The sequence below is a fragment of the Rhizophagus irregularis genome, chromosome 21 (assembly GCF_026210795.1).
Source record: "Rhizophagus irregularis chromosome 21, complete sequence".
Lineage (NCBI taxonomy): Eukaryota > Fungi > Glomeromycota > Glomeromycetes > Glomerales > Glomeraceae > Rhizophagus > Rhizophagus irregularis.
In genome coordinates this window covers 3,485,503-3,512,654 of record NC_089449.1, presented here as the reverse complement: position 1 = coordinate 3,512,654, position 27,152 = coordinate 3,485,503, and the positions used below count along the sequence as shown (strand labels likewise).

At 29.6% G+C, this 27,152-nt stretch overlaps 8 protein-coding genes across 8 annotated transcripts; 4 read left to right on the top strand and 4 right to left on the bottom strand.

The window, feature by feature from the left end:
* Positions 1–6,016: 6,016 nt before the first annotated feature.
* On the bottom strand, positions 6,017–6,991 carry OCT59_014161 (uncharacterized protein; the record flags this gene model as incomplete). Its single annotated transcript, XM_066141990.1, has 2 exons — positions 6,017–6,120; positions 6,187–6,991. 2 exons carry the CDS (start codon positions 6,989–6,991, stop codon positions 6,017–6,019), a joined length of 909 nt encoding a protein of 302 aa, XP_066002062.1.
* A 2,003-nt stretch (positions 6,992–8,994) lies between these two features.
* OCT59_014160 (uncharacterized protein) lies at positions 8,995–10,046 on the top strand (the record flags this gene model as incomplete). The annotated part of the gene is made up of 3 exons (XM_025310705.2): positions 8,995–9,739; positions 9,803–9,928; positions 10,036–10,046. The coding sequence occupies 3 exons, from the start codon at positions 8,995–8,997 to the stop codon at positions 10,044–10,046; spliced, it is 882 nt and encodes a 293-aa protein (XP_025179678.2).
* Positions 10,047–13,594: 3,548 nt separating this feature from the next.
* On the top strand, positions 13,595–13,807 carry OCT59_014159 (uncharacterized protein; the record flags this gene model as incomplete). The annotated part of the gene is made up of 1 exon (XM_066141989.1): positions 13,595–13,807. The coding sequence occupies one exon, from the start codon at positions 13,595–13,597 to the stop codon at positions 13,805–13,807; it is 213 nt and encodes a 70-aa protein (XP_066002061.1).
* A 186-nt stretch (positions 13,808–13,993) lies between these two features.
* Positions 13,994–14,230, top strand: OCT59_014158 (uncharacterized protein; the record flags this gene model as incomplete). The annotated part of the gene is made up of 1 exon (XM_025309254.2): positions 13,994–14,230. The coding sequence occupies one exon, from the start codon at positions 13,994–13,996 to the stop codon at positions 14,228–14,230; it is 237 nt and encodes a 78-aa protein (XP_025179679.2).
* Positions 14,231–14,266: 36 nt separating this feature from the next.
* On the top strand, positions 14,267–16,191 carry OCT59_014157 (uncharacterized protein; the record flags this gene model as incomplete). Its single annotated transcript, XM_066141988.1, has 2 exons — positions 14,267–14,324; positions 15,869–16,191. The coding sequence occupies 2 exons, from the start codon at positions 14,267–14,269 to the stop codon at positions 16,189–16,191; spliced, it is 381 nt and encodes a 126-aa protein (XP_066002060.1).
* Positions 16,192–17,845: 1,654 nt separating this feature from the next.
* Positions 17,846–20,440, bottom strand: OCT59_014156 (uncharacterized protein; the record flags this gene model as incomplete). Its single annotated transcript, XM_025316834.2, has 8 exons — positions 17,846–18,231; positions 18,342–18,652; positions 18,728–18,998; positions 19,075–19,392; positions 19,451–19,659; positions 19,755–19,837; positions 19,927–20,084; positions 20,159–20,440. The coding sequence occupies 8 exons, from the start codon at positions 20,438–20,440 to the stop codon at positions 18,010–18,012; spliced, it is 1,854 nt and encodes a 617-aa protein (XP_025179681.1). The 3' UTR covers positions 17,846–18,009.
* A 3,304-nt stretch (positions 20,441–23,744) lies between these two features.
* On the bottom strand, positions 23,745–24,008 carry OCT59_014155 (uncharacterized protein; the record flags this gene model as incomplete). The annotated part of the gene is made up of 2 exons (XM_066141987.1): positions 23,745–23,762; positions 23,823–24,008. The coding sequence occupies 2 exons, from the start codon at positions 24,006–24,008 to the stop codon at positions 23,745–23,747; spliced, it is 204 nt and encodes a 67-aa protein (XP_066002059.1).
* Positions 24,009–24,436: 428 nt separating this feature from the next.
* On the bottom strand, positions 24,437–25,006 carry OCT59_014154 (uncharacterized protein; the record flags this gene model as incomplete). The annotated part of the gene is made up of 2 exons (XM_025331952.2): positions 24,437–24,662; positions 24,753–25,006. The coding sequence occupies 2 exons, from the start codon at positions 25,004–25,006 to the stop codon at positions 24,437–24,439; spliced, it is 480 nt and encodes a 159-aa protein (XP_025179682.2).
* Between the last annotated feature and the right edge of the window lie 2,146 nt (positions 25,007–27,152).

Genomic DNA, 27,152 nt, shown 5'->3' with positions numbered 1-27,152 from the left:
TTGCAGGAAGTTATTGACAACATGCGTGATCAATCGAAAAAAACAAATAAAAAATCATCATCCAAACCATCGTCCCAAGAACAGGAACATATTCATGATAATGTTCCTAAGAGAACCTCAAAAGAAAAAGAAAAAGAACAGTAAGGGTGTAGGAAGAATATGTAGGGATATTAATGGATTATATAATAAATATCAAAATATATGTAATATTTTTGACAATTTTTATTTCAAATTTGGTAAATTTGGCGTCATTACTAAAAATTTACCTAAATTCACCACAATTTGCATTACGTTTACATAACATTACTAAAAATTTGACTAAATTTACCACAATTTGCATTACGTTTACATAACATTACTAAAAATTTGACTAAATTCACCACAATTTGCACTTCGTTTACATAACATTACTAAAAATTTGACTAAATTCACCACAATTTGCACTTCGTTTACATAAAATTACTAAAAATTTGACTAAATTCACCACAATTTTCATTACGTTTACATAACATTACTAAAAATTTGACTAAATTCACCACAATTTTCATTACGTTTACATAACATTACTAAAAATTTAACTAAATTTACCACAATTTGCACTTCGTTTACATAAAATTACTAAAAATTTACCTAAATTCATTACAATTTGCACTTCGTTTACATAACATTACTAAAAATTTGACTAAATTCACCACAATTTTCATTACGTTTACATAAAATTACTAAAAATTTGACTAAATTCACTACAATTTGCATTACGTTTACATAACATTACTAAAAATTTGACTAAATTCACCACAATTTGCACTTCGTTTACATAACATTACTAAAAATTTTGACTAAATTCACCACAATTTTCATTACGTTTACATAAAATTACTAAAAATTTGACTAAATTCACTACAATTTGCATTACGTTTACATAACATTACTAAAAATTTACCTAAATTCACCACAATTTGCACTTCGTTTACATAACATTACTAAAAATTTTGACTAAATTCACCACAATTTTCATTACGTTTACATAACATTACTAAAAATTTGACTAAATTCACTACAATTTGCATTACGTTTACATAACATTACTAAAAATTTACCTAAATTCACCACAATTTGCACTTCGTTTACATAACATTACTAAAAATTTGACTAAATTCACCACAATTTTCATTACGTTTACATAACATTACTAAAAATTTGACTAAATTCACCACAATTTGCACTTCGTTTACATAACATTACTAAAAATTTGACTAAATTCACCACAATTTTCATTACGTTTACATAACATTACTAAAAATTTGACTAAATTCACCACAATTTACATTACGTTTACATAACATTACTAAAAATTTGACTAAATTCACCACAATTTGCATTACGTTTACATAACATTACTAAAAATTTGACTAAATTCACCACAATTTGCACTTCGTTTACATAACATTACTAAAAATTTTGACTAAATTCACCACAATTTTCATTACGTTTGCATAAAATTACTAAAAATTTGACTAAAATTTCTGAAAAATTTCTCAACATTTGAATTAGGAATTGTGTAGGATTGTCGCCATTTTGACAAAATTTGCCAAATTGTAAGACCTCCATTATCCCAAAATTGTAACACAATTTACCTCAATTTACCGGGATAATTCTCAATTTGCCAGAAAAATTCCAGGCAAATTTTGCGACAATGACATCTGTTCGACCTGTGCCTGCAAGGCGCTATTCCGGAGGAACTCTAGCAGAGCTACGAAGTAAAGAAAAGTATGTATGAATTTTTGACCAAAGTGAAGAGATTTACCTAAAGGATGCTAAATCATACAGGATAAGCCCACATCGTACAGAATGCGTTCAAAAGTGTAAGCTTTGGTAACGTTTGTTGGGTGAGGCCCGTTGTAAATACTTATATCTTTCGTAATTTGTAAACGAATTACTTGAACAAAATTGGAAGACCAATAGTCTAGATGATAGTTACAGAACAATTGTTCAGCTTCACGTAAAACTGGGCGGAATTACATGAACGTAATTACCATTATTACTCGTTCTGACCACCAGCATTACAATACCCCATCGTTGCCAGCACAACGTGCATATCTTAGTCGTCAATGCCAAAACATATTGTTACCAATTCATCATTACCAGCACACCATTACCAACATACCGTAACCCAATACTGCTATTGTCACATTTTCTTTTCTGAAATAAATCTCCCGCCTTGTCCCACCAAAATGAAAGGATTTGCCAAGAGATTTTGCCAAGAAATTTGGGCGATCAATGTTCTGAGCGTCTTGCCGCTCAACCACGCTCTTTACATAGGAGGTCCTAGGAACCTGGGTTCATAGTTCTGGTCGTTGAAATTTTTACAGATCATACCGTTCTGTAATTTCTGGGACAGGCTGTCTCGGAAATCATGTGACTTTGAGCGACTGCAGAAGAATAACGTAGACGTGAAAAGCATCTCCCTTTGGGAGAGATGACGTAGGCAACACAGGTCAGTCAGAGACTGCTCGAAGAGCAAAATAAAACTCCCCTCAGATGTCAATTACGTAAGTGAATAATAGACAAATGTATACAGAAAAATTCTCCAGTCCATGTAATGGACCTTCCAAGGGAAGTGATTTTTCGAGGAACGAGGGGCTTGGCGTAGCCTTTCAAAGAAATAGCCCATTCCATGAAATTAGTCTTTAGACTGAGTGTCTTATCGCTCAACCATGCTATCAACAGAGGAGGTCCTAGGAACCTACGTTCATAGGGTAAGACGCTCATGTACGAGGTAGAATTCTGTGTCACTCATCAATTAATACACTCTGTATAAAAATATATAAGCAGGGTTGCATTTTCTTTCATTATTTTTTATATTTTGCTTTTCGAGCAGTCTCTGACTGATTATTCCTAATAATTACCAGTTGATAGACATTCCTGAACTAATGATCGTTACATTTCTAACAGACAAGAGTCGCATAAGTAATTGTCTGCTTACTATCTACAGTACTGAGGTTATCGATGGCTGAATCGTTCTGGCGATTGATTGATGTTTGTTCCCTCTAGGCAAAATAGCTAGTTGCGAAGTACCGTTCTGTTAATATGCATATAGCAAAGAAGTGCTCTTCAGGTATTCTGTCTCGGCTGTCCTTAGACTCATTAATGTTGCATTTCACTAAACGGTCAGCTCAGAGTAACACGTGAACATAACTGAGCCCGCTCACACCTGTTTCGTTAGTAACGATGTTGAAAACATGGGAAATGTGGTTGAAACTTGTTGTACTACTAACATTTTGGTAACGATAGTACCAATGTTAAAATCATTAGCTGCATTGTAAATTATGTCCTCCTATAATCGTATGATATTTACAGAACAACTACTTGTTGAATAACAGTGGTTCACTTACAAAAACGATAGTATGTCTACGTTACCTTGGAAATGTTGTTTGTACATTTTACCATTGTTTTCATGTGATCCTTTTTGTAATGATGGTGCAATAAATTTATACTTTTTGTATTAGTGCTGTCGGTTGCTTATCCTTCGTGCAGTATTCATACATTTTTCTAATGACTACATTATGTGTCTATACTTTTTGGTAACTACTTGTCTGCAGATGGATTTTATTATCAATAATTGGTGATTATGTATGATTATGTTGATGGTTATGTCGATGATAAATAAGCGTAGTTATGTGGCAGGCTGGTCATGCTGCAGATGAATGATAACAAAATGTGGACAAAAAATCTTCATGACTTACTATAAGACTATGAAGAAATCATGAAGTTGCAATGAATGTTCGGAATCGCCACCCGCATTTAACCTATATGTTTCCATACAAGTACTACAAGAGAAGAAACTTCCCCAGGAGGTGGGGCTCAACGTCCTTCACCGTTAGTAAAGGACTCTCTTTAGTAGCAAAGAAGAGTTATCTTGGTTATCGATAATACTTTGCTACATGTACAAAATACAAATATTTAATTTATTTTTTTGTAAGGAGTCTTATTCGTAAAAAAGTTCTAGAACTAACTTAATAGGTTTCAAGCAAAACATGTCTCAATAACGAGAACGTGAACCAAGGTCACAGTCATCTCCGTTCTGTTGTCCATTTATATTCTTCACTGCAGTAAATGCCTGTTTGTTCTAATCTGCAAAAGTGTGCAGTACACGAGATTTATCTGAGCAACCACAATATTTTTTCACCCATCTGCCAAAGAAATTGAACAACTATACATCTGGTAAGTAATACACATTGATATGGGTGCTTCGCAGTCAAAAAAAAACTCACTTGTAAACTTTAACGGAATATGTTCTTCACATTTTCAATCATTATTCCATAGGAACACAATGACAAACATCAAGACAACCGACGATGTTTTTAGCTTCAATATTCTTCCATTGTATGGCAAAGAACGAAATGTTAATGGTGAAAGGACTTTTGGACTCAAATTTTACAAAGATGATCAGTGTACTTTCCTCCAACCACTAATAAAAGAACGGTTGATTCCTAATCCGGTATATGCGGAAACTCCTAGCAACGAGTTACTCCTTTTAAACTCCATGACCAAATTCGTCTAGAAAACATCAAATATTATCTGAAAGACAATGATTTGAGTGTGGAACAATTAAATACAATGAAACCTATTACCACTTATTTTGATAAGGATAGACCGCTAAACTTAGAACATATCCATATAATCGTTAGTACCAAGCAGCAGAGTTCCTTAAACGTAAAAAAATCTATATAACTAGAAATGTAGTTTCTACTTTGTACCCTCTGGGTAGAACTTCCTCTGCAAAGGTTTTAGGAAATGTGTTCATAATGATATTCCCTGGTTATTAACGTAGACTGTTAGTCTTTTTGTTTTTTGTAACATCACATAACAATAGGATATAATAAAAATGGGTACCTTTCTCACGGAATAGTTACGAACACATTTTGGTTGCATATACTATAAATATATTGCTGGAATTCAGTGTTACCATTTCCCATTTGCTTTCGAAAGAGACTAACACTAACGGTATGAAGAAATTACGAGATAAACACATTACTCAATTTACGGATGAAAATTATCCAAATTACGAGACCGTAACCCTTGAGTCACAGTTGTCTTGTTTCACAGATAAAGTATCACATGATTGACTTATGGAAAGTTGTCCACTTATATTCATTTCCGCAGTGGAACACATGACTTAAATTTCATTAATCAGGTACAGAAATATTGGGATGCCATTGTTGTCATTTACTCAAATAGATATCCGTTATCCACTTACCCTTTAGGCGTGTTTCTCCGCAGTTGATATTGTCCAACAATACAAAATTGATATCTCTTCTAGTGATCTACTGCATGGACGAAGAAATTTTGCATAAGTATATTCCGTAATTCAGTGTTGCTGTTTTTTCGTTGATGGATGATAGCTAGAAGTAGGATAACGCATGTCTGGGATATGTCCTGTTCAATAGTCTGTCTGGCTTTACATAAAATAAATAAATAATTAGCTCGAATATATTGCTTTAGAGCATGAAAGCTTCCAATATGATTGGAATTTGAAGAATTGATAGTAAATATCAATTTGCTTGACTGTCATAAATTTGACTTCGCATTTTTTTTCGTATAATGTTACTCCTCCAATTATCATTTTAAATAAAACTCACAACTATAGATGTAATAAAGCGGGATAATTAGTTTTATAATTAACTATATCAATTTATTCTAGTATGCAAATAAAATTAACGATAAAAAAATTTTTTCTATTCAGTTGATAGGGAAATCTTTTATATTTAGCAATATTATGCAGAATAGAGGATTTTATTTTGCTTTAGATAAAGTAGAGTAAGCTAATCTGAATTATTTAATTATAGTTTATATTATTACAAATAGAGTAAGCTAAACTGAATTAATTAATTAATTAATTTTGTTGTAGTTTATGTAAAGTAAGCTAATCTGAATTATTTAATTAAAATTTTTTTGTAGTTTATATTATTACTAAGTCATCTTTGATTTTATTATTCAAAAAAATACATTTCAATTACTTCTTTTTGTTCTTTAAGTACTTGTTTTTCACACCTTTAGTTTTTGTTTTTCTTGCTCGTTCAGCTCGTTGAGCTCGCTCAGCCGCCTCTACATCATAATCTGAAAAGAAGTTAATAAAAAAATAGCACCTCTTCACTCCCATTATAATAATGCATTTGAACATACCAGGAAGTGCTTGATATTTGACACCATCATATTCGGCAGTCCATACTACTCGATCAATTTGCTTATTAGATTTCAATCTTGACTCCACCTCCTCTAATGAATCCCCTAATGGCCATAATGTTTGTTGCATTTGTTGCCATTTAAAAACTCGTTCATAACAATCTAGAAAGAGCAACCCATTATATGTCTCTCCGATTACAATAATGTGCTCAAAACCAAATTCTGCAATAGGTTCATAGAAGTCATCATGCTTTTCTAGATCTTTGCTATCGATGAGCCTAATATGAATAGAGGATGCGATGTTGCGACGGACGGATTCATCAACGAATGTATAAACTACCATGGACACACCAAGGCCCAGCCCTTCCGATTCATTTCGTCCGCTACTTTCTAACATTGTGCACACGGGTCCATCACCTCCATTTTTGTGTTCATACTTCACGTATACATAATTACATTGGATTCCTTTGTTCTTCCGCTTAGCAATTCCAATGGTGCCGACTCGGCACAATTGCCCAAAGGATAATCGCATTCCATTTTTTCCTCTGATGTTAGGACAAATTTCGGAGTCCACTCCAATATCCTCATACATTTTGCTCTTCGGTTGGCTATCTCCTTGTTGTTTGCTGCTAATCCACAACTGGCTGATGTTCCAAACATATGCCTGGCTATCTTTCCCTTCTGGATAGTATATTTTAGATTCACAACATATGGACGACGCTTTTTGACTTGCATATTGATAATCTTTTGTATTAAACGTCTCTGACTGATCTTGAAAAATGCTATTTGTTTCTGAAGGCTCCATTTTTTGGAGGGACGATTCACAAATGGCCAGAGAAAACTTACTGCGTCCCAGACAGTTATTAGGGTAATCGGACGATAGTAAGGTTGGATTATTTCCTTTCCTTGCAACCAAACGGTATTATCTCCCCCCGAGTTCTATGTAAAAAAATTTTTACTTACCGATTCTTTATGCAAAATAAAAAAAACTATAAATAATAAAAAAACTATGGCGTCGGAAGTCTATACTCGACAAATGAAATTAGGGTACTTATAAACCTTTCAACACTTTAAAAAAATAAAGTTTTGAAGAAAATAAACCGGTCTTCAAGACAAGTTACCAGTCAGATTTTCAAAAAAATATCTACATAACAAGTTAAAATTTAATCAGCCTATTTTTGAAACAAAATCATGTGTATGCAATTTTATTGGTCAAATTTTCATAGTTCGTTACTGAAATTCTCCTCTGCTCTCCCTATCAAACTATTAATCTCAAAATTTTGATTTTCCAAAGCTGATGTTCCTTTTTTTACCAATTACCTTTGTCCATGCTCGTGACTGATTGTTTTACTTTTCTTATAAAATTACAAGTTTTTATTGGCTATTCGTTACTCACGTGACAGTATAAAAATTTGAAACAAATTCCAATCGTTGAGTATAGACGTCTTTCTGGCACCATATAAATAAAAAACTATAAGCTATAAATACCTGAACGGTTCTATAAAGTCTCCTATTATTTGTAACATCCATGGTTCATGAAGATTATTCAACCAACTGTACAAATTTGCCATATATTTATGACTCAATTGACTCGGGATTATCAAACTATAAGTCGGTTTATAAATCTGTTAAATGTTACACAACATCTGATATGATCAGCATCCACGTGTATTTCGCAGTATAAATTTTTTAATATGACTCATATGAATCATTATTGGTATATAGCTTGTAATTCCACGTAAGTAGATTTAGGTGTTTCTATTGTATTGTTTGTACATGTACGACATATTAATCAATAAAGAGATGCAGTTGCATTACTAAAAAAATACAAGCCGAAATTTAATACTTATATTTTTTTTTGTTTTATGTTACATCACTGCTTGACAAATTGTCACGTGCTTCTATTAGTTTTTTTTGTATCTTCCATTCTGTCTATAAACATATGTATTACTGATAAACGGTGAGTCTCTTTTGAATCACTCTAAAAATCCTATCCCATTAGAAATGACTTCCGGGAAGTCTGAGTCATATCTAAAGCATAAATTAGATTTATGAGAATTCATTAAATAGAAAATGATGCAACAATTCAACTACCCCAGCATCACCATAAAAAATTCACAGTCACGTGACTTTTGCCCAATAATATGCACTAACATGTGAAAATAAACAGTGACAGATAAGGGTGACGAATAAGATTTTGCATACTCGAAAAAAACTAAGTCCCTCAGATGCAAAAATTACCTTCTTGACCCTCCTCGTGTTACTTTCTTGACCCGATCAAAATATGCATGATTATGTATGACAAAAATATTTTTTTCTTGACCTGAAATGTGATAAAAAATTATGTGATAAGTAGCACAGTATTAGTGATAACTGCGTTACATAAATAATACGTGTTACATTTTATTATATGACGCGACTCTTGACTTTTTCTTTTTACACAATTTTATACAATATAATGAATAATAGCAACTTTGAAATTTTATTGAATATAATACTGCTGAAAATTCTGTTAATGTTCAATTTGGTCGGACTGCAGAATATTATCTAAAAAATCATCCTTTGCTTAAAAATATTCGTTTAAAAAGTCAAAGTCGAAAGAAAACTCCTGAATCAGTTAAAGAAGGAATTATCACAATTGAACGTGTTGAAGGAGCTGTTGATTTTATTGAATGGTGAACAAAGACTGGTCAAACAAAATCAACTAACCAGATTGATGATATAGTCAAATTAACAGAAAAGGGAGAGGAACTAGTTAAACAAATTGAAGCAGGAGTAAAAAAAGATAAACTATGCCGGTCTTGGGTAATGTATTGTGCTGGAGATGGTAATTCTTGTCAATATGAATGTGGTGGAATTGGTAAATGCATAGAAGGTTGTCAAAATGAAGCATTACCAAATAATCTAAAAAACTATAATGATATGCATTTGTGCAAAGTACGCATCATTTCAGAAGTATATTTATCTAAAATTGATCGTCCATGTCCTCTTAAAATAAAAGTTTTAAATAGCCATTTACCATCCAATGTTCGTACAACACATACACCACAAATTAACCGGTTGAGTTTAACTAGGCAAGTACGTGATAATATTATAATAAACCGTAGAGCAGACCATAAAACAACAAAAAATATTAAAGCAAAAATGTTGGCTCCTTACAATGGTGCTAACGAAGAAGATTTGCGAGAAGCATTACGTAATCAAAAGGAATTATGTGAGGATAAAAAATTGTATAGGTTTTTGGTGCGTGATGATAGACGAACTAAAGAAAATGCAGGACCATGGACAATCTTGCACTATTTAGTTAACGAAATACTTAAACCAAAGGGAAATGTTCTTTATTATCAACAACCCAATTTATCATCATCAGAAACGAGTTCAGAACATTTTTATCAATTAACATTATCAAATCAATTATGGTTAAAAAATGCTCAAAGGTATGGAAAATACTGTATTGGAGTTGATAGCAAGTATGACTTAAATAGTGATCGCACACCAGTACTTGCAGTTGTAGCCGAAAATGATGCTGGATTTGGTACACCATTAGTATTTGGTAAGAAAAAAAATTGAAATTTTACTTTAAATTTGTGGATAATTTATTTATGTATTTATTTAGGATTATCTAATAAAGAAAATAACTGGACAACTAGTATTGCGTTGAAATCATTGAAAAATAATATACCATGCAATGATTCAAATTGTGAACATAAATGGTATTATGAAGATTTGCCAAATGAAAAAGGTTTTCAAAGGACCAGATGTGAAGAAAATAGAGAAAATCAAAGAAATAAAAATACCAGAAACTGTTACACAAGTGAGATCATTTTTAGGGTTGTGTTCATATTATAGAAGATTTATAAAGAATTTTGCAAAAATAGCAAAGCCTTTTAAGAAGGATGTACCATTTGAATGGACAGAAAGACAACAAGAAGCATTTGAAGAATTGAAAATGAGATTGATGGAAAAACCAGTATTAGATCACCCTAATTTTGAAAAGGAGTTTATATTGATTACAGACGCATCAGGAGAGGGGTTAGGAGCAGTATTGTCTCAGAAAAATGAAGAAAATAAAGAATTTGTTATCGCTTATGCTAGTAGAAGTTTAGTGGGAGCAGAAAAAAATTATGCAATAACAGAATTAGAATGTTTAGCGATATTCTGGGGAATCAAGTATTTTCATAAGTTCTTAGCAGGAAGAAAATTTGCAGTTATAACGGATCATGCTGCATTAAAAGGATTAATGAATGCTAAAGTACCTACAGGAAGAAGAGTAAGATGGGTAATGGAGTTACAACAATATGATTTTGAAGTAATACATGGAAGTGGTAAAGAAAATAAGAATGCAGATGCATTATCAAGATTAAAATTTGAGGGAAAGGTTATAAAAAGGGACGTTGAAAGCTCAGATCAAGAAATAATGAAAATGGAGCATAATAAAGAGAAAAAGTTGAAATATGTTAAATTTGAAAATAAATGGTATGAGGCTAAAAGATTTAAAGGAAAATGGGACGATGTTAAATATTTTACCAACAAAGAAGCAATACTTCTGAATTTAGAGGAGAAAACAGAAAAAGAATTATTAAGAAAACTAGGAAGAAAGAATAAACCACAAGTTGTTATCGTAGATGGACCAGACGGTACAGGAAAGTCTACTATAGTAGAAAATATGATCAAACGACTAGAAGAAAAGGATGATTTAAAAATAATATTTAATAAGTTTAAAAGAAGAAGAAATGATGATAGCAGATTCAAAGAACCTTCAAAAGAATATGAATGGTTATTTAGATATCAAGTTGTGGAAGAAATTAACAGGAGAATAGTTGAATTTACAGATGAAGATATTATAATATTAGACAAGTCACCATATTGTGAATACTTTTACCAAAAGACCAAAAGTTTTGACAGAGGATATATTACTCCATATGGGAATCATAAAATGGAGAAAGAGATATTTAAATATAAAGACATTATGGATAATGCGGTAATAATTTTCTTAGAGAATAAAGAATGTTGGAATAATTATATTGGAAGAGAAACTAAGAAAAGTAACGAAGGACATAAAACATCATATGAAACGTTGAACGAAGAGGAATATATGGATATGGTGAAAATGTTTAAAGAGCATCAGAATATTTATGAGAATAAAGGGAAATATAAGAGAATTAAAATTAAAAACGATGACAAAAGTTGGAAAAAAGTATATAAACGAGTCGAAAAGCTATTGGAAAAATAAAATGACTACTGAAAATATTGGAATAGGAATATATATTTACATTATACACAGGAATACGAATTATCACTGCGTGTTATTTGAAGATAAAAATATTAGGTTTATTTTACCTCTTGAAGAAGAAATAGAAGATATACTAATTAATGGAAGAAGATAAATATAATGAGATAATTAAAAATATAGATAATGAACAACATTATAGAATAAAAGATGGTTTGTTATATAGAATAAAGGATAATAGAGAATTGAGAGTAATAAGAAAATATGAGTTCGAAGGATTAATGTATATTGCACACGACCATGAATTATCCGGACATTTTGGAATAGATGCAACACATGAAAGAGTTAAAGAGAAATATTATTGGAAAGGAATGAGACAAGATATAGAAATATATGTTAAATCATGTGATAGTTGTCAAAGAAGAGGAAAACTGATTGGAAAACATGAATTAAATGTAATTAAAGTTAAAGAACCATTTTATCAAATTGGGATAGATGTTGTGGGACCATTACCAATAACAGAAAGAAATAATAGATACATAGTTACGGCTATGAATTATTTTACGAAATGGCCAGAAGTTAAAGCTTTAGAAATAGCAGATGCTAAAGAAATTGCAAGATTTATTTATGAAGATATAATATGTAGACATGGATGTCCAAAGAAGATATTAAGTGATAGGGGAAGTCATTTCAATAATAAATTAGTAGAACTATTAATGAAGGAATTCCAGATAGAACACAATTTTTCGACACCTTATCACCCGAAGACGAATGGATTAATAGAAAGGTTCAACAAGACACTATGTGAATCATTAGCAAAATTGAATAACATTAAAGATTGGGATTTAAAAGTACCAGGAGTTTTATTTGCATATAGAACAAAGAAAAATGATTCGACCAAGTTAAAACCAGGATATCTAATATATGGGAGGGAAATAAAGACATTATTAAATTTAGAAGATGAAAATGTTACAATAACACAAAGGGTTAATAGTTTAATGGAAGATCTACCGAACATTAGAAGCCAAGCTAAAGAAAATATAGAGAAATCTCAAGAAAAACAGAAGAAATATCATGATAAGAAATATAAGACGAAAAAGAATTTTCAAATAGGGAATAAAGTACTATATTATGATGCAGCGAAAGAAAAACAATGGTCTGGAAAACTAGAAGAAAAATGGAAAGGACCGTATTATATACATGAAATAATTTCTAAAGGATCTTATAAAATTAAAACTATGGAGGGAAGAATACAGAAAACGCCAATAAATGGAGAATTATTGAAGGAATATATTGACAGGTCAAGTTTCAAAGTTATAATTAGAATTTGATGGGACTCAAATTTTTCTTGGGGGGATAGCTGTAACCCGAGAAATCAGGATAATCACGTGAGTGGATGAATAAAAGACCGAATGGAACAAGGATAAATAATTAACTGATGAATAAATAATTAGCCGAAGGATAAATAATTAACCGATAAAATAATATTTATAGTTTAGTTTAGTTTAGTCACGAGATAGTCATATGATAATACATCTTTATTTTCTTATTATTCTTAAATTTTTACTAGTAGAAAAGTTAGAAATAGTAGAAACAATTTTCTTAAAAATGTATAAATATAGGTGGGATTCATTAGGAATTCCGCAGTCAGTTTTTGACTCGAATTTAATAAAATAAATATTAATTATTAAAAGTTATCTTGAATATGCTCATTATACGCTTGAGAATTAATTAATATTATGATATTAAGTCCAGAAAAGTAAAGTAAAGGAAGTTATTCTCGTTTCATTGTATGAAATATAATAAGAAGTTAGGAGAACTCTCGCAGTTTATAAGAAATAAAGTGGTAATATTTGAAAGAATAAATATTATATAAAGAATAATATTTTGAGAATATTATGAATAAGTGGTAGTATTTGTAAGAATAAATATTATGAATATATGAGAAAGAAAGCGAGAAGTTAAGAGAAAAATAAAATCTAAACCAAGCGAAATAACAAGAAATAAAGTTGTAATGTAAAAGATGTGTTTATCCACGGGTGGCAGACGTGGGTAACAGTGGTGAATGTACAACAGTGCAGTGAAACATAGCATATACAATATTAAAAAAGGACCCTTCCTATTTGAAATGTACCATTTAGTTTTTTAATTGTCAACAAATAAAACTATTTGTTAATAATGTCAACTTCTACTAATATTAAAGATTTAAGTGATAACATTAATTGGTTAGAAAAATCAGCAGAGAAGGGTCATGAAAGGTCAATGCACAAACTTGCCTTACGATACTACAATGGTAAAGGGACAGAGAAGGACATGGGAATGGCCTTTCACTGGTTTCAGAAAGCGGCAAAGAAGGATCATGAAAGGTCAATGCACAGTCTTGCCTTATGATATTACAATGGTGAAGGGACAGAGAAGGACCTGGGAATGGCCTTTCACTGGTTTCAGAAAGCGGCAGAGAAGGGTTATGAAGAGTTAATGCATCATCTTGCCATACATTACTATAATGGTGAAGGAATAGAGAAAAGGACTTGAAAATGGTTTTAGAAAGCGGCAGAGAAGGGTCATGTAGAGTCAATGCATAGTCTTACCTATTGTTACAACAATGGTGAAAAGATAGAGAAGAACTTGAGAATGGCCTTTTACTGGTTTAAGAAAGCAGCAGAGAAGGGTCATGAAGGGTCAATGTACGATCTTGCCTTATGTTACCACAATGGTGAAGGGACAGAAAAGGACTTGAAAATGGCTTTTTACTTGTATCAGAAAGCGGCAGAGAAGGGTCATAAAGAGTCAATGTACGATCTTGCCTTATGATACCACAATGGTGAAGAGACAGAGAAAGACTTGGGAATGGCCTTTCACTGGTATCAGAAAGCGGCAGAGAAGGGTCATGAATGGTCAATAGTCAGTTTTGCCTTACGATACTACAATGGTGAAGGAATAGAGAATGACTTGGAAATGTCTTTTACTGGTATCAGAAAGTGGCAGAGAAGGGTCTTGTAGAGTCAATGAACAGTCTTGCCTCACATTACTACAATGGTAAAGGGACAGAGAAGGACTTGGAAATGGCCTTTCACTGGTTTCAAAAAGCGGCAGAGAAGGGTCATGAAAGATCAATATACAATCTTGCCTTACATTACTACAATGGTAAAGGGACAGAAAAGGACTTGGAAATGGCTTTTCTCTGGTTTCAAAAAGCATCAGAGAAGGGTTATGAAGAGTCAATGCACAGTCTTGCCTTATATTATAACAATGGTGAAGTGACAGAAAAGGACTTGGGAATGGCCTTTCACTGGTTTCAAAAAGCAGCAGAGAAGGGTCATGAAGAGTCTATGCATAGTCTTGCCTTATGTTACAACAATGGTGAAGGAACAGAGAAGAATTTGGAAAAAGCCTTTTATTGGCACAAAATAACTCCTGATAATTTTAAAATTAACAACTTATGCAAGGAATGCAATCAACCATATATTGATTACAAATGGTGCCAACAATGTAATATTAAACAATTTCAGCAAGAATTTTCAAAATGGACTAGTAAAAATAAATTTATTGATAAATTTATTCAAGAAGCACAACTAAATGCTAAAAGTAATTATGAAGTTTTAGAATGGATACCTTATAATAAGTTGAATAATATTAATTATTATGATAAAGGAGGATTTAGTGAAATTTATAGGGCTATTTGGTCAGATGGACCTATTGATAGTTGGAACTTTAATGAACAACAATGGAATAGATGGACTGAATATGAGGTTATTCTTAAAAATCTTAATAATTCATCAAGTTTAAATGATAAATTTTTAGATGAGGTATAGTATTTTATTTATTAGATAATAATTGTATATTTTATTTTATCTTATAAATTAATAATTTTAAATATTCACTATATATAGTGGAAACATTATTATAATTGTCAGAAAAAATCATTTTCAAAATTTATTCAATTCTTTGGAATTTCCCAAAATCCAAATAATTTAAATTATGTGATAATAATGAGTTATGCAAAAAATGGAAGTTTGAAAAAATGTTTATCTAATATAGTTAAATTTAAATGGCAAACTAAATTGCAATTATTGAAAAAAATTATTTCAGGACTTAAAATAATACATGAATCAGAACTTACTCATTGTGATTTTCATGATGGTAATATCTTAATATCAGATGATTATAATGAAATATATATTATTGATTTAGGATTATGCAAACCTATACAAAATTCTGATGATAAAATTGATAAAGTTTATGGAATAATACCTTATATGGCACCTGAAATATTAAGGAACAACCCTTATACTCCAGCAAGTGATATCTATAGTTTTTCAATGATGATGTGGGAATTTACATCAGGTATTCCTCCATTTAATAATAAAGCACATGATGTTGAACTTATTTTAAGTATTTGTGAAGGAGATCGCCCTGAAATTATAAAATATACTCCAAAATGTTATATAGATTTGATGAAAAAGTGCTGGGATTCAGATCCTACCAAAAGACCAAATATAGTAATTATTGAAAATACTATATCTGAATGGCTTAGATGTATTAATGAATATTATAAAATAAATGGTGAAGATGGACAAAAAAATTTAATTCCTAATATTGATAATCAATTAAAAAATGATATGTATGAACTTATAAAAGCAAATAGAGTTTTGACACAAGAACAAGCTAATATTTCTGTTTTACAAACTCATCCACAAGCATATTATACAAGCCGCTTGCTTACTGAAATTTTATATCAAAATAATTCTGAGTGTTTGGATTGTATAATTTAAATTTAAATATAAATTTCTATAATGACTTTATTTTTTGATTTCATAAACTTTAAACAAATTTTATGATGATAAAAAAAAAGGTATCATTTGTAATAAATATTTTATTTAGTTTAATAAAAAATAAAAAAGTGTTTATTGTTCAATAAATTTATTTTTTATTTAAATAAAAGATTAAAAATGAATGCAAATTTGTTTAATAAAGTCAATCAAAATATTAACTTAAAAAAATAATCTGTAAAGGATTCCGATTTGTGACAGTTATCAAATTGTATAAAAAAATGAAAACAAAATAAACAATTAGAAAATGTATTTTTAAATATTCCAGATATACAGTAAGTATAAATTATTGAATTAAAAAAAAAACTTTTTGTTAAAAATATAGTCACCAAATAGTCCCTAGTAGTTATTCTTAAAATCTTCAACTAATTCTTTATATAATTCATTATTATTATTGATATTTTCTGAATCTTGTTTTAATATATCCAATTCTTCATAATAATACTTTTTATAATAATTAATTTAAAATAATATGAAAAAGAAAATTCAAGATCATTACTTTATTGAACATATCATTATAGAAGAATTTGATTCAGATAAATTATCAATATCATCAATATTAACTATTTATCCATAAATGATTGTTTCCAAACAAGAGGGAAGCAATGTTCGAAAAGATAATGAAAGAGTAATGCTTAATGAAGATACAGTCAGACCTCTATAATTGCACTCTCCATAATTGCACCCACTATGTATATCCTCTCTAAATGCACCCTCTGGTTCGGTCCCAAGCTTATATGATCTCTAATTATTTTACCTCTATAAATGTACACCCTCTTTAAATGCATTATTTTGAAAATTATGCATATGGTCCCAAGAAGTGTGCAATTATGGAGGCCTGACTGTAGTATGCCAAATCTTTGATAATAATGATTTTGAAGAAAAAACAATTAAAGTCGTGACGGAAATGATGATATAATCATGTATTTTTTCTAAAAAAATTTCCCAATTTTTAGGAATTTTACTGAATTAGGAAATTTTTATAGGAAAATACATGATATAATGATGATTACAAGTTTAATCAAGAATTTCTGAAATAGTGCCAATACTATATACTATACTATTAACAAGAAAGAATTCTTAAAGACGAAGATAAAGGAGAAAACAAAAAGTGAATTCAACATTTACTGGATAATATAGAGGAATGAAAAATATTAACGAAATGGGTGAACAAAAAATTAAGATTCAACACAGATGGTCATAGGTTGAGAATTTAATTTTTGTTTTATTTTTGTTTGTTTTTATTCTTTGAAATAGAGAAATTTGAAAAAAAAAGAAAAACAAGAAATATTCATATTGTTAAATATATGTCATATTTATATAGAAATTATACTGCATTGCTAGCCTTGCTGGCAGATGTTTAAATTCTGGTGTTCATCCACGAATCCGTTCATTTTTAATCCGGATGGATCCGGATGATCGATGACCAGCTGACAGATTGACCGGAATCATCCGGATCGCACCAATTCATATGATCTGGCTACAAGCTTTACATAAAGCATAGGGTGTGGTTTCATACTTTCAACTTGCACATAATCTTAAAATATTATACACTTATTAACATATATATATTATAAATCTTTATGTAACTTATTTTAAAAAGATTATTTACATATTTATTTATTTAATCTTGCTTATTCGTATTTCAAATGTTAATTGGTAAACCGACTTAGAAGTCGACATAAAGCAACAAATGATGAATATTTAATATTTATTCTACAACATTCACTAATCTAAAAAAAAAAAAATATTTCTTTATCGTTAAGCTTTATTTTTATAATCTTCCTCAATTAATCTACTTGCTCTCCATGCAACCATAGCGACAGGAGCATTAAGGTTACCAGCCGGAATAGTTGGAAAAATTGAAGCGTCAGCAACTCGAAGATTTTTTGTTCCATAAACCTGAAGGCGATGATCAACACATCCTCCTTGAGATTCTGGTGCCATTTTTACAGTACTGCATGCGTGGGATGATGAGAATGTCTAGATTAAAATATATTGAAATATAGAAAAGTTAACAAGTGTATTCTTTAATATGTAAATATACGTCATATGAAATTAATTATAAATTAATCTGATTTATCAGAACTTACTTTTTCACGAATATATTGTTCCCAATCTTCATCACTCATCTCTTTATATTCATAAGATTCAACGCCCCAAACAGTGCTTAATGGAGGTTGTTTGAAAATTTCACATGATAATTTAAGACTGCTCATCATTAAATATAAATCATCAGGTTTTTCATAAAAATTAAGAAATATTTTTGGATGCATAAATGGATTAGAACTACGTAATTCCAAATGACCAACACTTGATGGAAGATTAAGAGTCGATAAAAGGGTGAGAATATCATTTTTTTTTCCTGATGTAGCATTAGCGGGATCGAGTATACTTGTACTCACTATAAAATCATAAGCAATTTTATAATTTTAATAATATTTTAAAAACTAATATAGTATATGAGATATTAACTTACCATGTAATTGAATATCAGGACGTTCATCAAGGAAATGTTTTTGGTTAAGAACTTTTCCTTTATTATCACCTTTATAAAACATTGCAAGTTCCAATCCACAACTCGAATAATTCAATTGAGAATTACTTGTACCATTTAGAACGGAAACTTCGCCAGTGATTCCACATGTAGGATGATCAAGTAAATTGCGTCCTACTGGTAATTCTTTACGAACTTTGATATTATTTTCTTCCAAATTGTTTTTTGGTCCGATTCCAGAAAGCATTAAAATCTTTTTAAATTTATCAAATACTATCATCAGTTCATTGTTTTATCGAAAAAAATCAATATTTTTTTTTAATTATTACCTGAGCGCTATTAAAAGCACCACCGCAAATAATCACTTCACCCTTTGGAGCAATAAAAGATTCATGAACTCTACCGTCATAAAAATACTTTACGCCAATTGCAACATTTTCATCTTTCTTTTTCTCATCCCAAATAATATTCAACACGTGAGTAGAAGATTTAACGTTAACTGCCACGAACTTTGCAGCATCATCGCTTAATCCGTGAGGAGACCCTATTTCGAATGGTTTTGAAGGGGGATAAGTCTCAACTTTTCTTAATGCATCTGTTAAATAACCGTCAGCCAACGAAAAGCGCTTTCCATCTTTCATCGTATGCTACATATTAAATTGATTAATAAATTAAAAATTTAAAATTATCTTGTCACTCATTTACCTGATGTTTTCCTATTCCATATTGTCTAACGCCATTGAAATCATTATTATAGGGAATTCCAAGATTTTTTGCAACTTTAATAACATCTTTTATAATATCATCGAAATCAATTTGACCATCTTGTACGTGAAGCAAACCATTGAACCCATGATACTTTTTAAATTCTTCATCAGTACTTTTACGCGCATTGTTTTCAACCGCTTTAAAAGCTATTATTTAAATAAGTGGTTTAAAAACAAAGAAATATTAAATTTTTAATAAACAAATGAAAAAAATATAGTGTACAGAATAATAAGATACTAACCTTCAAGACAGTGATCATAATCCCAAATTTTGTATTCTGAACCTTGAGCAGCCCAAAGATCGTAATCAGCTTTTTGACCTCTTCTAAGGAATTTAGGATATGAAATATAAATAAAATCGAAAATTTCGTGTTATATATTCAATCAGCCAAAAAAAAAGAGAAAAAAAGTTACATATAAATCATTGCATTCACAGTGCTGCATCCTCCAATAACCTTGCCACGTGGATAATGAGACCCTTTATTTAATACTTCTTTATTAGGATCAATAATACCAGGCATTTTTTGATCTTCAGAAGAATATCCCCAATCTGTTTCAACCGCTCGAAAAGCCTATTTATTTATAAATTAATCGTCAATGTAAAGATTTACAGTTAACTTTATAATATCAAAATATTAATACATACCGAATGAAAAGCACATGGTGAACGCATTATATCATTAATTTGTGTACTTGGTGGACCAGCTTCTAATACCAAAATATTAATATGGGGGATATTATAAATCAATTCCCTCGCTAATACACATCCTGCAGTTCCAGCTCCAATAATAATAAAATCATAAAATTCATTGGTCTTTTTAAATGTTTGTCGATGATCTCGGTTATAAATTCCCTCTAACCAAAGGTCACGAATTTCAGCATCATCTTTTAATCCTTTATCTAATCTTGTTTTTAAATCGGGCGACATTTTTTTTTTTTTATCAAAAAGAAAATCAAATAGGAAAAAAAATTATTATTTTTTTTAATATTACGATAACGAACTTATTTATAAAGCCTGAGTAATTAATGTGTGTAATGTGTGACAGGTTAAGTTACGTAAGTCCCCTCAGATAACTAACTCGCGCCAGCACGTGACTACGTGATAAACATCATCGACATCGACATATTGACATAACTTGACATATGCTTTTAGGACATTTAATTAATCTTTATTAGTTCACCGATTCAAAATATAATTGTAAATTTTTTTTTGTATAGAATAAATGAAGTTAATAATTACTTATTATAGTTAAAATTAAAAAATCTATGGACTTAAAACGGTTACATTTTCGGTTCTTCTAGCCTTTAAAGTAGACATGGCAACCCAGCCAAATGATCGACATATTGTAAATTTTTTGCTACTTACTTAAGTCGCAGTAAGTAAGTACGTTCTGACCGTTCCGTGGTAAATTTATCAGAAAATTTCGAAAATTTCGAAAATCAAAACTGATATGAAAAATACGATTTTCTCCATGAAAAATAATATACTTACTCTCATAAAAATCGAGATACAGGTAGTTTCGACCCCACCGAACACGCTCTAAAGTTAAGGAATGAATAATTAGAAATTAGTTTTATTACAAAATATCTTTAACTTCGAGTACAAGTTATCACTAGAAGAAAAAGTGACGGTAAATTTTAGTGCTCAAATAAGTTAAATGTAAACAATAAACCATCATGGGCAAAGTTCACCGTTACAATAACGGATTTTAATATAGCGAATAAGGTATAGATTTTTTATGATAATTTACCAATTACCATAGTATTTAAATTTGTAAGCAAGTTGCTATAAAATACAACACATTTATTTTTTCTTTTATCGTGCATGTATTTTGCTAAATTAATTATTCCGTAGCAAAATTTGAGTTAATTTGCTTCGTTAATAACAAATATACTTAAGTTATGTTGATATTATATTAATCTTTAATTGGTTATATGCAATACTGTATCAGAATTCCTTATTATAATGAATTTTAATTTCCAACCCACCAAATTCGCCAATAAGGAACTGTATAACATAATGTTGTCAAGTACATTTTCTGCATTAACTGCCGCGAAAAAAAAAAATTAAATTTGTTTTAACAGTTAAACATAGAATAAGGAATGTTAAATATAGTACAGTTGTGTTAAATGGTTTTTCTAAATAAGGAATGTATGTTAATTATAGTACAGTTGTGTTAAATAGTTTTTCTAATCACAAGTTTCTACTTATTATTTGTACGGGCGCTTAATAATGATCTGATGTGGCGCGAAGCGCCACACCATTAATAAGCACGCCCGTGATCCCGGAAAACTTGAATTAAAATTCGATGGAAAAGTTACCCAAGAGAATTCAATTAGGAAATGAAGTACCCAATTAAAGAAGAGAGTAGTACAAAGTATAACTGCTAATACTGTATCTTTAAAAAGAATTTTGAACATATAAGAAAACCATATGTTTCTAATAATTTATTGCGTTGTAGTATTAACATGATATAATAATAATCCTTAAGATATGAATTTCTAAATACTTGTAAGAAATTTGCACTATTATCCGTTATACTTTCAATGTACGATAATAAACATGTTTCAACAGATTTATATGGACAGAATGATTGTAATCATATAGTAATTTCATTTGCATCTATTGGAACTTTAAGAATTTCTTTTGTTTTTTAAAAAAAAGAGAGAAAAAAAGAAGAAAAAAAAGAATATTCTAGTTAAAACGGTATTTACAGCAAAGTTTACGTAATTTAGGTAATTTAGGCGATCATTCAAAAAAGGAATGGCTGAGAGAACTGCAATAACTTATTCGGATCAGATCAGCCATAGAAATAATTCCATAGAATTCTGCAAGCTTCCAAAGGTGCACATCACCGGAATTCTGTAATAAAAAAATTTTTTCATGCGTCGGTATGTAACGTGGTAAATTCTATGAGGAAATTCTTGGTGTGACATAAAAAATTATAAATAACTAAAAAAAACTTCAATCTTATCTACAAAACTCTTGTTTGTCAAAAAAGTTTAACACTTGACAATAATGTGATAATTAGTAATGGAATAAACCTAATCGCTAACGACTAAATCTAAATTTGTAGCGTAGCGACAAAGTCGTTATGCTGCAAACGATTTAGAATATTTTTAGTGGACAAAATTACGTTTGTTACACTTTTACATAAATACACATTTTGGTACATATATTTGAATTATTTTTTTCCCGTTTTACTTCAGCATAACAGAGTTTCTTAAATAAACCTAATTATTTATATAGCGTATAGAATAGCACACATGAAGACCTATCTGTTTGATGCGAAATTTCACTAGAATATATTTCTGCTGTTATTCTACCATTATATACATTATGATCTCTTTATTCCACCAAGTTTTAATAGGAAGAACTCTAGAATTACAAACATGTTACACAAAGTCAGTATATTGGTTTTATACCCTTTAAAGACCAAAATATTAATGAAACTTGGGTCTTTTTCTTACAAAATATCCTTTTATATTCACGTGAGCAAGGTTGAATGATCATTTCTTTTGAAGCTTTTTGTGAAACTCCAAGATTGGGAGTTTATTTCTTATGAAATTTGATTTAACAAATCAGAACCCTTATCGATCAACCAATGAAATCAAACTTCTGTTATGCTTTATACTTCACATTTTTAATTACTAAAATAGAATATATATTTTTTTTGATTATCGACTTTTACCCTTTCGTTATTTCAATTTTTTTCATTTAACATAAATTATTGAAATACAATACGCCTATGCAATAGCATAATATTTTTTAGCTTAGAAAATCTTTATTATTTTTTTTACTTCATAATTTACAATTTACATATGCGATTAAATCTAAATTTGTAGCATAGCGATAAAGTCGTTATGCTGCAAACGATTTAATTTTTTTGATGACACTTTTTTTTAAGATTTCATATGTCGATTAAATCTAAATTTGTAGCGTAGCAATAAAATCGTTATGCTGCAAACGATTTAATTTTTTAAGAATATTTTTAGTGGGCAAAATTACACTTTACATTCATTAATTTATTGTAGCGAAAATACACCCTTTTGTACATACTGTATATTTGGAATTATTTTTTCCCGTTATACTACTTTGTATACTCATATTTTTAATCACATTACAAAATAGTTTGATTTATTTTATTTCCTTCATTTTTTGTACTATATTACGTAATAATTTAATAAATTACAATACCAATTACAATAATTTGCTGAAATACTGTATATTATTAAATTGTCAATTGCCTCTGTAAAAATTAAATTCAGAAATTTTAGAAATAGGATTTTGAGATTCAAACTATCTAAACCTTACCGTAAATATCGTCATCATCAATCACTTTCTTATCTTTTTCACTAAACTTTTTTATTTCGTTCCAATCAATTATAGTATCATTCATAATTCTATCATCATCCATAATTATATCATTATCATTCATTAGTTCATCTCGTTCAGTAATTACAGATTGTTCAGCTTGTCCACTAACATCCTCCATTACAAAATCGTTATTTTTTAAGAATAAATTATCATTAGTTTTATGATGTCTTGTTTTACTTATTGGCTTGCTATCGGGATCTGAAAGACTCAAAAAAGCTTTTAATAAATCTTCATATAATTCTTTTGGTAAAAGTTTTCTGCAAGGTAATACTTTATCCATAAATTCTTTAGAAGTTAAATTATGAAATTTAATAAATGGAATACAATGTTGTAAAGTATTTTTTAAAGTTTTGAAATCGTCTTTTGAATAGTTTGTAAAATCAGAGGAAAGATCTGAATTTTGAGCGATTCCCCATTTAATTACTTGATCCCAAATTTGAACTTCGCTCATTTGAAGATAATCATTTTGAATAAGAGATATCAAAATTTTTTCCGGAATTGAAGAAAAATTTGGTGATTTAAATATCTTATCTGGCTCTTTTGATATTAAATCAGTACAATATTTTTGAAGTTCCAAGAAAGAATTGTTTTCAAAACTTGTTTGATATACAAAATTAAAATTTCTTCAATCCATTTTGTTTTATTTTCAACCAAAAGGGATTGTAAATAAGTGACTAATTCATGAAGACTTAATTCACTTGCAGCACCCAAAATTTTAATGATATCTAAAGCATCACACTCCTCTAAAGAAACATTACCTCCATAAATATATCTATAATAAAAAAAAAATTATGAATATATTTCTACTTTCTGAAAAAAAAGCAAAAAAAATAATAATGTATGATATCAATTTATTTAGTACCTTAAAATTATTTGAAAAATTTCTGGTGAAATATTTGGTAATTTAATGTGCGCCAAAGTTTTATCATTTTCCTTTTTATTAGTTGATAAAATTCTTTTCAAATAAGGGGAACGATAATATAAAATAACTACATGTGCACGAAATATTTTTACGTAAGGGTCTTTACCAACTTCAATAGTAATATCATAAAATTCTTCATCATTTAAAACATCAAGCAAATTTTGAGATAATTTTGGCAAAAAATTTTCAACCATTATAATTGAATTTAATGAGGGAAATGAATAATAAAATATATTTATAATGCACAATGTCTGCAGTGTTACATAAACTTGCCGATTTCGATTTCCGACCGGTTCTAAATCGCGTGATCGGAATAATCCCGTGACATCGACGAATTCTATTGTTTATATATATAGATCAGCTATTACTGTAGCTCTACGCATTTCTTCAGGGCCGGCACTATGTAATGCTGATCGGCATTAGTGTTCTAATTTTGCCTATTAATATAAGATATTAGTTAGTAGTGCGAACATTTTATTTAGGATAAAGGAAGGTACATAGCCAGTTCTTCTTCATATCAGAACCAACAGACCTTTACCAACAACAAACTTAAGTCAAACTTAGGACACCTCAGATATAAAGAAATTATACCAATATACCCAAGTGGTTCTTACTGTCACAAAATGATACCATGCTACCTAAGTGGTCCCTACTGTCATGGTCCTTCAGGATACCACTGTTACAGAAAGACGATACCATGCTACCTAGTATGTGGTCCCTACTGTCATGGTCCTTCAGTTCCACTGATTCCTAAAGTCCTAAGCTCCCTAAGCTTGCAAAATAAAAAATACACACCTTTTCAGTCCAGGTTCTCAAGACCAAAAAATGATGAAGAAGAAGCAATAATGAGTAATGGCATCCAAGGTATAGATATTAATTTTCCAAAAATTATAAGAAATATTGATTTTTAAAAAAATAAATTGCAAAAAAAAATAAATTGCAAAAAAAATATTTGCAAAAAATATTTGCAAAAAAAAAAAATCAATTGCAAAAAAATATCGATTTTTAAAATAATTACAAAAAATAAGATTGCAAAAAATATTGATTTTTAAAAAAATAAATTGCAAAAAAAAAATAAAGTTTTTAAAAAAATAAGTTGCAAAAAATAAAAATTACAAAAAAATATTTGGCAAATTGCAGGCCTTTAAATAAAAAAAAAAAATTGCCTCAATAATACTGAATTCATCTTTATTGATGTTGTTAATATTACAAGAAGGTACCAAAAAAAGAAAAAAAATCTTACAAAAAATTAATAAATATGACACATATTGATTTTATAATTTGATCTTTCTATATTTTTCATTATTACTCATAGTTACACCAATATTTTGCATTATAATTTTTCTTATCATATTGTAACAATTGTAACAGCAATAATCATGTTATTCATTATTGTTCATAGTTACACCAATATCTTTTATAATGATTGATAACGATGTAGTTTATGACTAATAATATATTTTATAACATAGATTTATATTATATATTTACATTAGAAATATTACTTGTACTTACTCACATGAATAAAATCTTCAATCCACAAGCAATTTCTGATGCCATCCGATTTTTATCACTCCATTGGAGCTATATTCTCGTATTGTAAAACCATTACATAATTGTTTAATGTCAGATCTAAAAAAAGATTAGTTAGTAATTGATAACGGAAACTAACGAAAGTTATATTTATCATAAAATACTATTTGGTAGTGAGAATAATAAACTTATTAATTATATATAATTAAAAAAAAATTTCCTACGAAAGATGACTTTTGATAATAATACTGTGTATAATATTACGTGCTGTATACAATAATGTGGGTAAACCTCAGCCAGTAAACAAAAAAAATAATAGTATTTCACAATTAATATACGCGACATTATAAATGTACTCTATAGAATAAATAATAATCTTAATGTAAATAAAGTCAATAAATAATACTAATCCCTGTCACACTAATTATCCCTCATGGCTAACTTTGTGTTGTCTTTATTCTAGAGATCACGAGAATACTCTGCGTCTCTGCGACGAAAATTCCAATATGTGCGTTGATTAATGTGATTTCCACAGTAAATTTTGATTCATACTAATTTTTGAAAATTGCAAATAATTAGCTGAGTTTATACTTATTTCCCGGTCTCGTATAGATAGCCAGAAAATTTCTAATTTTAGTTTAAAATTTAATCACATGTTAAATTTAATGGTGACCCGACTCCTGGGGATTACCCGGGAAGGGAAACCCTATTATTTCCAACTCCCCATGAAATAAATAATACAAATAAAATTTTAATTATGTCGTTATACTGTATATTAATCATGCTTTATTTCATCATTACTCTTCA